Raw genomic sequence first — 16892 nt, 5'->3', positions numbered from 1 at the left:
CTGGAGACAAGGTGAGCCCATGACACAGCACTCTTCAACAGCACCCCTATATATTTACACCTTAAGTGGGAAGTCTGGGAGGTGATTCCTGGAGACAAGGTGAGCCCGTGACATGTCTCTTCAACAGCACCCCTATATATTTACCCCTTAAGGGGGAAGTCTGGGAGGTTATTCCTGGAGACAAGGTGAGCCCATGACACAGCACTCTTCAACAGCACCCCTATATATTTACCCCTTAAGGGGGAAGTCTGGGAGGTGATTCCTGGAGACAAGGTGAGCCCATGACACAGCACTCTTCAACAGCACCCCTATATTAAATGTACACCTTAACGGGGAAGTCTGGGAGGTGATTCCTGGGGACAAGGTGAGCCCATCACACAGCATTCTTCAACAGCACCCCTATATATTTACACCTTAAGGGGGAAGTCTGGGAGGTGATTCCTGGAGACAAGGTGAGCCCATGACACAGCACTCTTCAACAGCACCCCTATATTAAATGTACACCTTAACGGGGAAGTCTGGGAGGTGATTCCTGGGGACAAGGTGAGCCCATGACACAGCACTCTTCAACAGCACCCCTATATATTTACACCTTAAGGGGGAAGTCTGGGAGGTGATTCCTGGAGACAAGGTGAGCCCATGACACAGCACTCTTCAACAGCACCCCTATATATTTACACCTTAAGTGGGAAGTCTGGGAGGTGATTCCTGGAGACAAGGTGCGCCCATGACACAGCACTCTTCAACAGCACCCCTATATATTTACACCTTAAGGGGGAAGTCTGGGAGGTGATTCCTGGGGACAAGGTGAGCCCATCACACAGCATTCTTCAACAGCACCCCTATATATTTACACCTTAAGGAGGAAGTCTGGGAGGTGATTCCTGGAGACAAGGTGAGCCCATGACACAGCACTCTTCAACAGCACCCCTATATTAAATGTACACCTTAACGGGGAAGTCTGGGAGGTGATTCCTGGGGACAAGGTGAGCCCATGACACAGCACTCTTCAACAGCACCCCTATATATTTACACCTTAAGTGGGAAGTCTGGGAGGTGATTCCTGGAGACAAGGTGCGCCCATGACACAGCACTCTTCAACAGCACCCCTATATATTTACACCTTACAGGGGAAGTCTGGGGAGGTGATTCCTGGAGACAAGGTGACCCCATGATACAGCACTCTTCAACAGCACCCCTATATATTTACACCTTAAGGGGGAAGTCTGGGAGGTGATTCCTGGAGACAAGGTGAGCCCGTGACACAAGACTGGAATAAAGCCATAGGCTGCACATATGACATTGCAGTGTGCACATTCCATGTTCACCGAGGATAAGGACAGAATTAAAAGGACCTTTATTTGTTTTTTGTAAATTGTTTGACATTTTTGAAGTTATTTCTAAAGGTGTGTATATTTAGATTTATCCCACTGTACTTTCTGCCTCTTGCCAAAAACGTAATGTGCATAACAGAATCCACTGGACAGATATATTTTCATTTTAATGTATGTGTTGCAGCTGGTCAGCTGGTCAGATAGCACAGCGAGTAGAGCGCTCGCTTTGACATCTGTGCAGAGCCGAACAGCTCCCATTGAGGTCTGGAGCATCTGATAAAAGTAGAAAAGTTTTACCTGTTTTGTAAAGAAAACGCTGTAATTTAAGAAGTAATATAATCTAACGCCAAGGTGAACAAGCATTGACAAAGCCAATAGCTTTGGAATCGTATTGACATTGGCAGGATATTGCCCCTTTTGCCATTGGGGTACTGTTATTAGTATCACCAGTTCTCAACTCACCTGCCAGGGTTTTCTATCAAGTAGCAGATAAGTGCATCCAAGGCCCAGGGCACTCATACAGTTTCCAACCTTTGCCATCAGAACGTCACGCATTCACAGCATTGCCACCCAGTGCCCCTGGTCTCACTCCATTGCCAACCAGTGACCCTGGTATCACACCATTGCCACCCAGTGCCCCTGGTCTCACTCCATTGCCACCCAGTGCCCCTGGTCTCACACCATTGCCACCCGGTGCCCCTGGTCTCACTCCATTGCCACCCAGTGCCCCTGGTCTGACTCCATTGCCACCCAGTGCCCCTGGTCTCACTCCATTGCCACCCAGTGCCCCTGGTATCACACCATTGCCACCAAGTGCCCCTGGTCTGACTCCATTGCCACCCAGTGCCCATGGTCTCACTCCATTGCCACCCAGTGCCCCTGGTATCACACCATTGCCACCAAGTGCCCTTGGTCTGACTCCATTGCCACCCAGTGCCCATGGTCTCACTCCATTGCCACCCAGTGCCCCTGGTATCACACCATTGCCACCAAGTGCCCCTGGTCTGACTCCATTGCCACCCAGTGCCCATGGTCTCACTCCATTGCCACCCAGTGCCCCTGGTATCACACCATTGCCACCCAGTGCCCCTGGTCTGACTCCATTGCCACCCAGTGCCCATGGTCTCACTCCATTGCCACCCAGTGCCCCTGGTATCACTCCATTGCCACCCACTGCCCCTGGTCTCACTGCATTGCCACCCAGTGCCCCTGGTCTCACTCCATTGCTACCCAGTGCCCATGGTCTCACTCCATTGCCACCCAGTGCCCCTGGTCTGACTCCATTGCTACCCAGCGCCCATGGTCTCACTCCATTGCCACCCAGTGCCCCTGGTATCACACCATTGCCACCCAGTGCCCCTGGTCTCACTCCATTTCTACCCAGCGCCCATGGTCTCACTCCATTGCCACCCAGTGCCCCTGGTCTCACACCATTGCCACCCAGTGCCCCTGGTCTCACTCCATTGCCACCCAGTGCCCCTGGTCTCACTCCATTGCTACCCAGTGCCCATGGTCTCACTCCATTGCCACCCAGTGCCCCTGGTATCACACCATTGCCACCCAATACCCCTGGTCTCACTCCATTGCTACCCAGTGCCCATGGTCTCACTCCATTGCCACCCAGTGCCCCTGGTATCACTCCATTGCCACCCAGTGCCCCTGGTCTCACTGCATTGCCACCCAGTGCCCCTGGTCTCACTCCATTGCTACCCAGTGCCCATGGTCTCACTCCATTGCCACCCAGTGCCCCTGGTCTGACTCCATTGCTACCCAGTGCCCATGGTCTCACTCCATTGCCACCCAGTGCCCCTGGTATCACACCATTGCCACCCAGTGCCCCTGGTCTCACTCCATTTCTACCCAGTGCCCATGGTCTCACTCCATTGCCACCCAGTGCCCCTGGTATCACACCATTGCCACCCAGTGCCCCTGGTCTCACTCCATTGCCACCCAGTGCCCCTGGTCTCATTCCATTGCTACCCAGTGCCCATGGACTCCCTCCATTGCCACCCAGTGCCCCTGGTATCACACCATTGCCACCCAGTGCCCCTGGTCTCACTCCATTGCCACCCAGTGCCCATGGTCTCACTCCATTGCCACCCAGTGCCCCTGGTATCACACCATTGCCACCCAGTGCCCCTGGTCTCACTCCATTGCCACCCAGTGCCCCTGGTCTCACTCCATTGCTACCCAGTGCCCATGGTCTCACTCCATTGCCACCCAGTGCCCTGGTACCACACCATTGCCACCCAGTGCCCATGGTCTCACTCCATTGCCACCCAGTGCCCCTGGTCTCATCCCATTGCCACCCAGTGACCCTGGTCTCACTCCATTGCCACCCAGTGCCCCTGGTCTCACTCCATTGCCACCCAGTGCCCCTGGTCTCACTCAATTGCTACCCAGTGCCCCTGGTCTCACTCCATTGCAAGGGTCCATTATGTCCAGTGGGCGCTCAGAGCACCCTGGGACCCACTGCAAGGACTCCACAATGGATGGAGCACTGCTCTGTTATTCCACAGATACTCATCCAGTGATGTTATTGCTTTGCATGATGGGAATTGCAGTCTCAAGAACTGCAAGTCCAGGAAATGCAGAAGGGAAAAGGACTGGCGGGGTATTTCTTGGGTGGCATCTGGCATGTATAAGGCGGGTGTGAACCAGTCCCGCTCCCTGAAATAGCCTTTCCCTGACCTGCATGCAATCAGTGCTAAAGTGCCTTAACACGAGTTCATCGATAAATCACTCGGAACTGCCACCAAACTAATGTACTGTCACTTCCACTTCAGTCCCACGGTGTTACCGCCGGATTATGACTGGTGGTAAGGGCGTGTTAATGCCTGTTTTTAAAGTCCATGGAGCTGTGTGGGAACTTTGTCAGATTAACAGAGAATCTTAATTCTGATGCAGGAGACCTGGCAATTCTTTGGAGGTAAAGGGGAGGGTTTAGCAAAGTACTGGATGTGCACCCCCCAAGTCGGCGGAATTCCCGGGTGCAGTTACGCTGAAGGGGCTTCTGTTACCACCAGAAAGAGGACTGCACCGCAGACTTGTGCTGGGGCTGAAAGGGTGGTCTGCCCCCAAGCACTCTGGCAATGGGAGTGTATCCACTGTAACAGCCCCCAGGCAGCCAGTGCTCCCCGACCCATGCATGTGCTCATCCGTCTATTTGCTTTGGTTCTTTAGAAATCTCAGAGGCAAATTCGGATTCACGGAAGTAAGAAGAAAATCAGCATTTTACAGGGGGACATCATCGCTTCCAATGGACTTGTGCACATTATCAATAACGCCATTGACGACGTGGAGGCCACTCTTGAGAGCAACACACAGGTAAGGTGTCGTAAAATAAGAACTCATTCTTTCAATAATGGTGAGGCTCCAGCATGTTGAAATCCATGTATCGTGGAATCGTTCTATGTCAGTTGTTAGAAATGTATCTTCTGTAAGTCACAGCACTGCTTGGCATGTATTTAATGATATTGTCATGAGTTCATGAGGGGCATAGATAGGGTTCACATTAGACTGGGCAATGCAGGTGGGAAACTTCCCAGAACATGCTAAAGCCAGCATTGTGGCACAGGGCACTTGGAAGCCGTCCATAAAGAGGTGCCTTATGGGTCTGTACTTTTGGCAAAACAGGGTCAGTGCCAGTGACCTGAACAGAGAAAGAGAGCCATTTATGTTGAGCTCCTTCAAGATACGGTGAAAATGATCAGGAGTGACCTCGTTGGATGACTACCTGCCTGTTATTATATGAGCTGCAATCTTAGGCTCCCATGACATGACTCGGCTTCTGCCTCCATCCATGTTTCCTGGTTTCCAAAAACTAACCAAAGAAACCCTTTGAACTTTCTGCAGCAGGCATAGAAGACTTTCCTCTGAAGCCTCTTAAATTCTGCCCAGAGAATATCCTTGGTTAAAAGAACCCTCTGTGACTCTACCTCAACCCACCATAACCCTGGAAATAGCTCTCAAGGCGTCCCTTCATTTGGAAGATTTGGGATAAGTCTGTGTCGACTGGTCATGTTTACCCTCATTTACCTCTATTAGAACCCAAACCAGCCCTGGTTCCATGGGAGCCGGTGCTGGAGCCCCAGCTCCCCTCTCCCCATACCCATCCGCCCGCCACCCCGCCCACCCCGCCCACCCAATGTGCAGCAACCCAGAAATTCTGCTACACTCACAGAACACCCTGAAGGGAAAGGGGATTGGGGTAAGACAATGAAAGTCAGACACTCCTCAAACATCAAGAATGCTGTAAGGATAGAAAATGGCCACACCCCAGTCAATCAAGCATTCTCCCCCTCATCTCCCCTCCACACCTGGTGTGCCTCCTCTAAAAGCCAAGAGGCTGGCAACTCTTGGAACTATCTGGGGCTCGTCTATTCTGACACTGATAAAAGCAGACTCTAGCCCCAACACTATGCCAACTATGTATGGGGCAGGCCCTGTTTTATGTTTTACTACCAATTCCCAGTTTTATGACAGGGCTTCCAGGAATTCCAGACCCTTCCAGAAGGAGTCATTGAAAGGTTCTCATTGAGATTCTATTGTACTTGAAAAGCCACTAGCTCGAGATCGATGCTGTGTTTTCCTGTTCTTTCTGATGTGTGCCTTTTGCCTGTGAAGGCTGGCAGTCTCTTTTACTTTTCTGAATAGTACTATTGTTCTTCCGGTATGGCAGTGACACCTATAATTCGACTGTAGCGCCCAAGCGGGGAGCACTTACCACTCAGAGCATGCGTGGAGCCTCCTCGCACTTTTTCACCACACTGCCTCCCTTCCCTTCAGAGTGTGCATGGCACCTGGCCCTCCACGTCGCACTGAACACGCATGTCTCTGCTGTGGGCATCGGCGAAGCTTGACCCGTTTTGCCACTCTAACATGATGTCTTCGCCATGAAGAATGCCTGGGCCCAGTCTCCTCTGCTCCATAATAGTCTCCTTTAATTACTTTACATAATTTAGCAAATCACTGTCTAATTAAGGATTACTCCTCTGCTTGCTAGAGGTCCCTTCAAACGGGACCTTTATATTATTTACAACTTCTAAAAATAACGCCTGTATTTCTTGATCTTCAATAACACCACCCCCCACCAGATCACTCAAGCTCTTGTCCCACGGAGAGTTCTTGAAAATTCAGGAGTAAATCCTGCCGTTTTACTACTGTTAATCTTTTTCCTCATGAGATCTTCAAAAAAGGGAACTGTCCCTATTGCTGTGTAAAGGAAAGGCAGTTCAGAGTCTTTGCTGAGCTTCCTAATTCTGGCCTGGCAACTCAGACAGAGCCAATCAAGCTTCAGTCTTCCCCTTTGCATCCTGGGTCGGCAGAGGCCTAGGCACCTGAGAGGAGAATAGCCAAGGACAATCTGCTTCACTGAAGCCATCTCGCAATCCATATATTCAACAATAGCACATCGCCCCCTAGATCACACCATGTCAAGACCAGAGACCCGACACCCCCTCCAGCCTGGGGCCCTCCTGCTGCCTGCAGGAAGCAGGCCGGGGAGTGTTCTGCCCACTTCTGCGAGGATTCCATGCGGGACAGCTATGTGTGCGTTGTTTTTCAGTTTTGGTTGAATGCTGAAGGTCTTTGCCTCTTGCACCCCCTTGATTGGTGGGATTGGTGGGACTTTTGGTTCTGACCTTGAATGACATGCTAAGCCACACATGCACCAGATTTCAATCCATGCTGGTTCTTGCTGACCTCTCGGCAGCCTCCGTCATGACCTCCTGATTCCTTGTGTTCTGCGCAGGTTGGTTCCATGGTAGTCTGTTTCCATTCACGAGGGGCATCTTGCTTCACCCACATTCAAACCCTTGCCTTTCCTCCCAACTGCTGCCCTTTGGACTGTCTCTCCTCGGTTGATGGAGCCTGAAACAGAAGGGCAAAGAAAACATATCACTCAGATGCATCACGTGTGCTTTACTCACACATATGGGCACACTGGAACTGAAACAATATATGTGTTTTGCAGGAAACAATTATGACCATACTTCAGAAGAATGGCAGGTACAGCCGGTTTCGATCGCTATTACAGGTGAGATGCCTATAAATAACCAGATCACTGGAAAGGATATGTCAATACATCACTCGGCCAAGCACATTTTGCTAAGATGTATGTGTGCTGTTTTTTTCCACAGAGCAGTGATCTGCGCCTGCAACTGGAGAGCGATGGACCGTCCACTGTGTTTGTGCCAAACGACAGAGCTTTGGAGGAGATGACAGATAATGCGCTTGAGTATCTGCTCTCTTCCCAGGTGAATGAGTATGTGAGTGAGTACATCACTGAGTGACAGAGTAGAAGAGTAACTGAGCTAGTGAGAGAATGAATGCGTTTGTGACTGATTGCTTGAGTGAGTATGTGGGTCAGTCAATTAATGAGTTAGTGAGGGAGCGAGTAAGTGAGTGTGGGTGTTAGTGGACTTCTCCCCATTACCGCTCATTCTCAGGGAACAAGTAGCAGTCATGCAGTCATGACCCCTATGTATAATAAAACAGGTGTACCCCTATAGCGTCACAGGAGCTGGGAAATTCTAAAACTACAATATTGTGTTCACTTCAGGATCTGAATTACAATCTCTCTACATAATTCATTTATCTAAGAAATTCCTCTTGAATTATTCTACCAGCATTAGTGTGAGGGACAGTTTGGGCCTCATTACGACCCTTGCGCTCCGCGAATGAAGGGGGCCGGTACGGGACCGGCCCCCTTCATTCCGGGAGCGTGTATTACAAGGTTCCCTTTGCGGGACCTGGACCAGACTTCTAGTAAAACCAGACGTCTTTTCCATGTCCCGCGAGGGGAAGAGTGAGGTAACAACGGGACACTTATAATGTGCCCGTTGTTACATCCATCCCCATTCCCATTGAGCCCTATGGGGGCTCAAATGGGAATGGGGAATGGTTCCTGCAAGGAGGACTTACCGGATCCTCCTATGTTGGAATGACCTGGTAAGTCCCCATTGCAGGAACCCGGTAAAGGAGCCCGGTTTGGAGGCAGCCATGGTGCTAAGAGCTTCATGGCTACCTCCATTCTCGTAATGAGGCCCTAGGAGTCATGCCATTCGTTTTTAGACTTGGGGCCTCATTACGAGTATGGAGGCAGCCATGCCCTTAATAAGGCCATGGCTGCCTCCATACTGGGTTCCAGTACCGGGTTCTGTGAATGAGGCATTAACGGGTCATACCAACCTTGGAGGACCCGGTAATTCCTCATGCACAAAACCAATCCCCATTCCCATTTGAGCCCCCATAGGGCTCAATAGGAATGGGGATGGACCTAATAATGGGCCCGTTATTAGCTCCTTGGTCCCTTTGTGGGACCCGCAAAGGACGTCTGGTCTGACCAGACGTTCTGTGCGGGTCCCGCTAGGGGACCTCGTAATAAGGTATCCCGGAATGAACGGTGCCGGTCCTGTACCGGCACCCTTCATTACGGAAGCGCCAGCCTCGTAATGAGGCCCTAGGTCGGGAAGGAACCCTCTGATAGAGTAGGACAAGTAAGGATGTATTTGCCCATTTTCTTTTTTTAAATGTCTAAGCTTGAGAAAAACGCGAGCAGTTGTCCACCTTGCGTTACTCCCCCCTCCTAACATGCACATATCTGAAATGTATTTCTTTATCGATTGTGCATTTGTTCTGCGCTTATACAACAAGTACATTGTGTTTCAAAGCATCCACAGGGTAAAAGGGAGGGAGCATGGGACTGATAAACAATTAAAAAAACAATTAACAATGAAAAACAGTTAAAGCACAGAAGGATAAAGACGGACCTACTAGGCCTTGTAAGCATTCAGAACATGCAGAGAGAGACGAGGGGGAGACGGAGTGGGGGGCAAGGGCTAGGAGTGCCTGTGCCCAAGAGTAAGTGCCAAGTGGAGGGAGTGCTAGGGAGTGGTCAGCCGTCAGTAAATAGGTAATTGCTAGGGAGAGGTCAGCCGTCAGTAAATAGGTCATTGCTAGGGAGAGGTCAGCCGTCAGTAAATAGGTAATTGCTAGGGAGAGGTCAGCCGTCAGTAAATAGGTAATTGCTAGGGAGTGGTCAGCCGTCAGTAAATAGGTAATTGCTAGGGAGTGGTCAGCCGTCAGTAAATAGGTAATTGCTAGGGAATGGTCAGCCGTCAGTAAATAGGTAATTGCTAGGGAGAGGTCAGCCGTCAGTAAATAGGTAATTGCTAGGGAGTGGTCAGCCGTAAGTAAATAGGTAATTGCTAGGGAGTGGTCAGCCGTCAGTAAATAGGTAATTGCTAGGGAGAGGTCAGCCGTCAGTAAATAGGTCATTGCTAGGGAGAGGCCAGCCGTCAGTAAATAGGTAATTGGTATGGAGTGGTCAGCCGTCAGTAAATAGGTAATTGCTAGGGAGAGGTCAGCCGTCAGTAAAAAGGTAATTGGTAGGGAGTGGTCAGCCGTCAGTAAATAGGTAATTGCTAGGGAGAGGTCAGCCATCAGTAAATAGGTAATTGCTAGGGAGAAGTCAGTGGTCAGCCGTCAGTAAATAGGTAATTGCTAGGGAGAGGTCAGCCGTCAGTAAATAGGTAATTGCTAGGGAGTGGTCAGCCGTCAGTAAATAGGTAATTGCTAGGGAGTGGTCAGCCGTCAGTAAATAGGTAATTGCTAGGGAGTGGTCAGCCGTCAGTAAATACGTAATTGCTAGGGAGTGGTCAGCCGTCAATAAATACGTAATTGCTAGGGAGTGGTCAGCCGTCAGTAAATAGGTAATTGCTAGGGAATGGTCAGCCGTCAGTAAATAGGTAATTGCTAGGGAGTGGTCAGCCGTCAGTAAATAGGTAATTACTAGGGAGAGGTCAGCCGTCAGTAAATAGGTAATTGCTAGGGAGTGGTCAGCCGTCAGTAAATAGGTAATCGCTAGGGAGTGGTCAGCCGTCAGTAAAGTAAATAGGTAATTGCTAGGGAGAGGTCAGCCGTCAGTAAATAGGTAATTGCTAGGGAGTGGTCAGCCGTCAGTAAATAGGTAATTGCTAGGGAGAGGTCAGCTGTCATTAAATAGGTAATTGCTAGGGAGAGGTCAGCCGTCAGTAAATAGGTCATTGCTAGGGAGAGGCCAGCCGTCAGTAAATAGGTAATTGGTATGGAGTGGTCAGCCGTCAGTAAATAGGTAATTGCTAGGGAGAGGTCAGCCGTCAGTAAAAAGGTAATTGCTAGGGAGTGGTCAGCCGTCAGTAAATAGGTAATTGCTAGGGAGAGGTCAGCCATCAGTAAATAGGTAATTGCTAGGGAGAAGTCAGTGGTCAGCCGTCAGTAAATAGGTAATTGCTAGGGAGAGGTCAGCCGTCAGTAAATAGGTAATTGCTAGGGAGTGGTCAGCCGTCAGTAAATAGGTAATTGCTAGGGAGTGGTCAGCCGTCAGTAAATAGGTAATTGCTAGGGAGTGGTCAGCCGTCAGTAAATACGTAATTGCTAGGGAGTGGTCAGCCGTCAATAAATACGTAATTGCTAGGGAGTGGTCAGCCGTCAGTAAATAGGTAATTGCTAGGGAATGGTCAGCCGTCAGTAAATAGGTAATTGCTAGGGAGTGGTCAGCCGTCAGTAAATAGGTAATTACTAGGGAGAGGTCAGCCGTCAGTAAATAGGTAATTGCTAGGGAGTGGTCAGCCGTCAGTAAATAGGTAATCGCTAGGGAGTGGTCAGCCGTCAGTAAATAGGTAATCGCTAGGGAGTGGTCAGCCGTCAGTAAAGTAAATAGGTAATTGCTAGGGAGAGGTCAGCCGTCAGTAAATAGGTAATTGCTAGGGAGTGGTCAGCCGTCAGTAAATAGGTAATTGCTAGGGAGAGGTCAGCCGTCAGTAAATAGGTAATTGCTAGGGAGTGGTCAGCCGTCAGTAAATAGGTAATTGCTAGGGAGAGGTCAGCCGTCAGTAAATAGGTAATTGCTAGGGAGAGGTCAGCTGCCAATAAGTAGGCAAGTCCAGACCTACAGTGGCATAGACCAGTGGGTGCCAAGACAAGTGCTAGGAGCAGGCGGAGGCTAAAGGTGATTGGGTGTTGGAGACCCGGGGCCCCGGGGGACACATAAGAGCCCTCGTCACCAATCTCAGCAACTGTGGGATTAGCAGAGGAGGAAGGAAAGGAAGGAGGAGGTGAAAAGGAAAGACTTGAGGAGCTTCTGGAATTTGAGGAGATCTGGCTCAAGACGCAGAGGAAGGGGGAGGCCGTTCCATAGTAGGGAGGCATCTGAGGAAAGAGATCGGCAGCCAGCCCTCTGTTTAGCAAAGCGCTTGACACACAGAGAGTTGGTACCAGAGGAACAGAAAGATCTAGAGGGAGAGTATTTAGTCAGAGCACATTGTAGGTAGTGTGGTCCCCGGCCGCAGATAGCCTTATGGATGATGCAAAGGGTTTTGAATGTAATCCTTGCAGCCACTGGGAGCCAGTGGAGAGGATTTAGGGCTGGAGAGATGCGGCCCCTGGGCTTGAGGGCAAGGATACGTCTTGCTGCCCTATTGTGAATTAGCTGGAGAGGTCATAGAGAGGGTAGATTCAGGAAAAGGCTATTGCAATAGTCAAGCCTAGAGAGAACCAGAGCTCTGGAGACATTGAGCTTCTGTGGGAAAGTGAGGAAAGGAAGAATTCCTTTGAAGAGGGGGGGTTGAAGGTGGGCCTTCTTGGCAAGGTCCAGGATGTGAGGGAGGAAGAAAGAGAGGAGTCGAAGAGGAGTCCTAGGTTTCTGGCTTCGGATGACAGAGAAGGGGGAGAGCCCATAAAGGAAGGCCAGAGTGAGGGGAAGAAGACGGGGAAGAAGGATGGAGCAAGAGACCCAATAGGGAGGATCTCAGTCTTGCTTGCATTAAGGCAGAGATAATTGGAAGTGCACCAGGACTGGATGGCAGATAGGCAGTCCGGAATGATGGAAGAAGTAAGGAGACGGTCAGAGGGAAGTTTGAAGAAGAGTTATGTGTCATCTGCGTAACAGTGGAAGTTAGGGGAGAAGGTGGAAATGAGGTATACCAGTGGAGTGAGGTAGGTGGTAAAGGGCCAAGGAGAGCGGTTGGAGAGCCCGGGGGACACCACAGGTGGAGAAAGAGGGAGGGGAGGAGAAAGTGCCCAGAATAATGATGTTCAAAACCCGTAAGGCTATTCTGGTCAAATGGAAATCAGTAAATGCAACGAATCGAGAACTGTGGTAGGGACTACTGAGACGATTGTGCTGCTTTGACCGGCGGGCCTACAGGAACCACCTTGGTTCCTCAAGATCTCACCGACTACGGGAATTATTTAAACACTATGGCCCTCATTACAATCCTGGCATTGGACCATGGTGCTATTAGCACCATGGTCCTTGCCGGTCTCCGCCATGGTGGATGGCGGAATTACCACACCCATCACAAGGTTGGCGGGGGCTGTAATTCCCCATTCACCATTTGCCCTTCCCCATTCCCATTTTTCCCCATAGGGCATAATGGGAATGGGGAAGGCGATTATTACGGCACCGCTAATAGCGGTTGCCGTAATTATCGCCAAGGTCCCTTTGCGGCACCCACTTTAACGGCTGGTCTACACCAGCCGTTAAGTACAGGTCCCGCAAAGGGACCTTGTAATCAGGCGGTAATGGTTTAACGGTGCCGCCGACTTTTACGGCGCCGTTAAACCATTACCGCCTGGGTCGTAATGGATCTGCCAATAAAAACAATGGTGTATATCGTCTAAATGGGGTAAGAGGGAGGAACAGGGGGCTGCATAAAGCGGCCATGTTGGGTAGTGGACTGCCTATTGTATACAGTAATAGCTAAAGAATTTGGTGTACGACCTACATTCGGAACCTGAAAGAAAGGGGCCTGGGAAGATATGTTTGCACTCAAATGGCAATAGACCAAGATGCTCATTGTCTAAACAACCCATGACATACCGTCCTGGACATTTGTTGGATTTTATTGTGATTTATATTTTGTTTTGTTTCTTCCTTGGGTGGTGGCAGTGTGGGGGGCTTTAATGCAGGAATACCAATGTCTGTGTATTAACAACATACCATGTGTAAACACAATGCTCTGTTTGTACCCCATGCATACCTTTGTTTCAATAGAAATATTTAAATAATAAAAAAGAACAGAAATCGCAAATCATTATTTCTAGTGGATTCTTTCGTCCCATAGATTTCTCATCTATGATATCCCTATGCCAGCACAGCTGTTCTCTGGAAGTTTTTCTTCTTCTAGGAGGTGCAGCACGGCTCTGCGTCGGCTCCATCTAATGCCGCTATGTACCGCGTGCCGGACACGACCTCAGGCCAGTGCAACACCGTAACCTGTGATCTCCCTTCCTTTTTTCTGCTCTCACTGTTCGCTGATTGGAACACGCTCGTCGAGCTTACCTACATTTTTCAAAGAAATAGGCCATGCCTACTCCATCCAAGGTCTCAGGCTTGAAGCCGTGTGCAGACTACTGCAAATGTCAGTCATGGATCTGCCCCGGATGTGCTTATATCGCTTAGGCAAGGAGTATGACTCCCGGGATTGGGGGTAATGCCATCCCACTTTGGTAGAGGGTGGCAAAGATCTTCACTTTCATCCACCAGGTTAGGCTCTGCGTCTCAGTTGAGGTTGCACAGTGGGCATGACGCTCCGAGGAGCGAGTGGTTTTGCACAAGGTAAAGGACAAGAAAAAGAGGTCCCACTGCACAAGTGAGCCCTTACACTGGCATTCGTCATCTTCTTTGAAGAAGAGCCGCCACTCCAGGGTGTCCCCAGAGCGTCCAGCGCGGGCACCTTTTCCTACCCAGTCTTTGATGCCGGAGGACTGGGAGAACGTCTGGCTGAAAATCTTGGACATCTTCACCACGGTGCTGGTCACTTCAGCCTTGGTGCCTGTGGTGACGGCCCAGTCAGCTACAGCTACGGCCTTGCAGGATCCCACTGCATCTGCTGTGACTGGCAGTCTACCCCCTGGGGAGCACTCTTGAGCCCTAAGGGCTTGGGCTTGGGCCTGGACCAGACAAGACAGAGGTCTCTCAGTGCTGACAGGGCTTGCCTTTGGGAGCAGCAGCCTCTGCGCCTGCACTTCGACACCGGCGCTGCAGACACAGGGGCTACGCAGGAATACGTTCCACTCCCTAAGGACGCCTTCATGTCAGGGATGTAGGACATCGGCAACAAGGAGGGCGACCAGGTCTCTTTTGTATCTATGGGCTTTAGGGAGATGAGAGATTTCCCGGAAGAAATCTACGGGGAAGATGAGGACTTGCTGGGCCTGGCAGAGGACCTGAAGGTGGGCAGTGGCCTTGACACCTACCCATAGATGGAATGTATGCCAGCTCTGACCCCAGGAAAGCCTTGTGCTGCCTTCCAGCACTTGACGGCTAAGGTGGCCAGTACTCTGTGGCTATCTGCTCCGTCCATGTCCAAAGTTCTGTACAAACTTTGTGATATTCTGGACGATGCTCCAAAAAAAGAGATGCTCTTGCTCTTCAATGTGTCAGTGAACTCCCCCGTATTGGAGGTGCGGGAGAAACCTGCTACTGTTCCAGCAGTGGACAGGGATCTGGTGAGGAAACACTGTTCCACTCTGTCAGCTCTGGCTTTTCTTTCCTCCCATGCTTCATATGAGAGGTCGGTGGTTCAGGCCACGATGGCTAGCCTGAAGACTTCTATCTTCCTGTCCCTTCCACCGGATGGGAAAGAGCTTTGATGCATATGGGGCAAGAACGTGTTTGCGTCGAGCAGTCTTGCACTGCAGGCTGTGAATACCTCTTGCGATATGGCAAAGTTTTCCTTCGGCCTTTGGATGGCTGTGGCCAGTGCAGCTGAGTACATCCACGGAGGGATAGATGAACAACGTCTTCCTGTCCTTGCTCTCTGATGGCAAGGAGGTGGCAGGTGAGATGTTGCAGTCGGGACTGGACACAGCAGGCTGTGTGGCAAGGGCCATGGCCACTAACCCAGTGGTCAAGCACCACTCATTTCTAAGGATGTCAGGTTTTTCTGCTGATGTCCAGATCAGGCTGTTGGATATGCCCCTCGACAGCCATAACCTTTTTGGTGCTAAATCTGACGGCGCACTCCAGGAGATCCAGTTGACCAAGGCGACTGCTAAGTCTTTAGGGCTAGCAGTACAACAGCCTTCTGCACAGCCATCGTCTCGTCAGGGGCTTTCGTCCCTTTCCTGCCTTTGCCCCGAGAAGCAGTCGCCAAATTTCCCTGGTAGGAGACCTAGGCAGGTGCGTCCCGAGAAGCCGAGGAAGGGGTGCCCAGCGAGAGAGAGTTCCAGGGTCCGCTGTCCCCACCACACCCCAGAGCGCCAAACCTCAGTGATGGGCTTCGCCACTCGTCACTGATGGGGGCAGGCTTTCCTTGTTAAGCCTTTAATGGTTGAAGACCACATCCAATGTTTGGGCCTTCCAGGTCATTCAACAGGGATATTGCCATCCATTCTTTCAGCGTCCCCTGGATCACAGCCCTCTGGCCACCCCTTTGTCTCTGGATCCCATTCTACTGGAGGAGGTCTCACCGCTTCGGTCGAAAAGCTGATCAGGCTAGTTCCGGGCTCAGAAAGAGAGAAGGGTTGGTACTCCACCTATTCTGTGGTGCCAGATAATGATGGGAGCCTGCAAGGACAAGTTCAAGATGTTTACTCTAGCCCAGACTCTATAAGCCCTCAAACTACAGGACTGGTTGGTTTTCCTGGATCTTCAGGATACCTACTTCCACGTGCCGATTCATTGAAAGCACAGGAAGTACCTGAGGTTCGTGGTGGGTCAACACCATTACCAGTTTAAGATTGTGCCATTTGGGCTTTCATCGGCTCCCAGGGTTTTCACCGAGCTGCTAGCAGGGGTGGCGGCTCCCTCATAAAGAAGCGCTTTCATTTTGTTCACTACCTGGATGACTGGCTTGTCCGAGCTCGCTCCCCAACTCTCTGACTTCAAAAGGTCTTCTGTTTTGCCATCCCAGTCCCTCTGATTCATCGGTACAGTCTTGGACGCTTGTCTGTGCAGGGCCACCCCGCCCGAGGATTCAGTGCAGAGCATCTTTCGGATGGTCAATGTCCTCCAATTCCATGGACAAGTTCCGGCCTCGGCCTACATGCGCCTTCTGGGCCTCATGGCCTCCTGCTTCGTAGTGGTGCCAAAGGCGAGGCTGCTCATGAGATTGCTCCAGTGGCTTCTCTTTTGCAAATGGTTGCAGTTTCAGGGTCACATGTCAAACCCATTGCAGGTCTCGCATTAGGTGGCTCAGGATCTTGAGTGGTGGGCAATACGAGACAACTTGCTGAAAGGCGTGTTGTATTGCCAACTTTGGCCTCAGCTGCTGGTGTTCACAGACTAATCTCTGACGGGTTGGGGATCTCACCTGACTTTACGGTGAGCGGACTCCAGTCTCCTGCAGAGACTCAGGAAAACATAAATTTCCTGGACCTGAGGGCGATCTGTACTGCTTGGGGAGTCTATCATAGAAGAGGAATCTGTGCCAGCAAAGAATGCATTAGATGAACAAATGACTTTCCTCTCAGTAAAGCTCTTTCTGATGGATGTTCCTCACACGGATACCTCATCGCCCTCCCTACCTGCCCCTCTTTGCAGGAAGTTAGCACATCATCGGTTCTACAGTC

General features: G+C 50.6%; 1 protein-coding gene across 1 annotated transcript in view; it reads left to right on the top strand.

Moving 5' to 3' along the window:
- The window catches only part of STAB2 (stabilin 2), a 1783079-nt gene that overhangs the window by 377549 nt on the left and 1388638 nt on the right, over window positions 1-16892 (top strand). The window contains exons 13-15 of the mRNA XM_069629923.1: window positions 4518-4661; window positions 7309-7371; window positions 7475-7591. Of these exons, the coding sequence (XP_069486024.1) occupies window positions 4518-4661; window positions 7309-7371; window positions 7475-7591 (324 nt within the window). The remainder of the gene's footprint in view (window positions 1-4517; window positions 4662-7308; window positions 7372-7474; window positions 7592-16892) is intronic.

The sequence above is a fragment of the Ambystoma mexicanum genome, chromosome 12 (genome assembly GCF_040938575.1).
Source record: "Ambystoma mexicanum isolate Mex_15411 chromosome 12, UKY_AmexF1_1, whole genome shotgun sequence".
NCBI classification, from domain to species: Eukaryota; Metazoa; Chordata; class Amphibia; order Caudata; family Ambystomatidae; genus Ambystoma; species Ambystoma mexicanum.
Note: the sequence above shows the minus strand (reverse complement) of the source record. Positions and strands in the feature narration are given on the sequence as shown.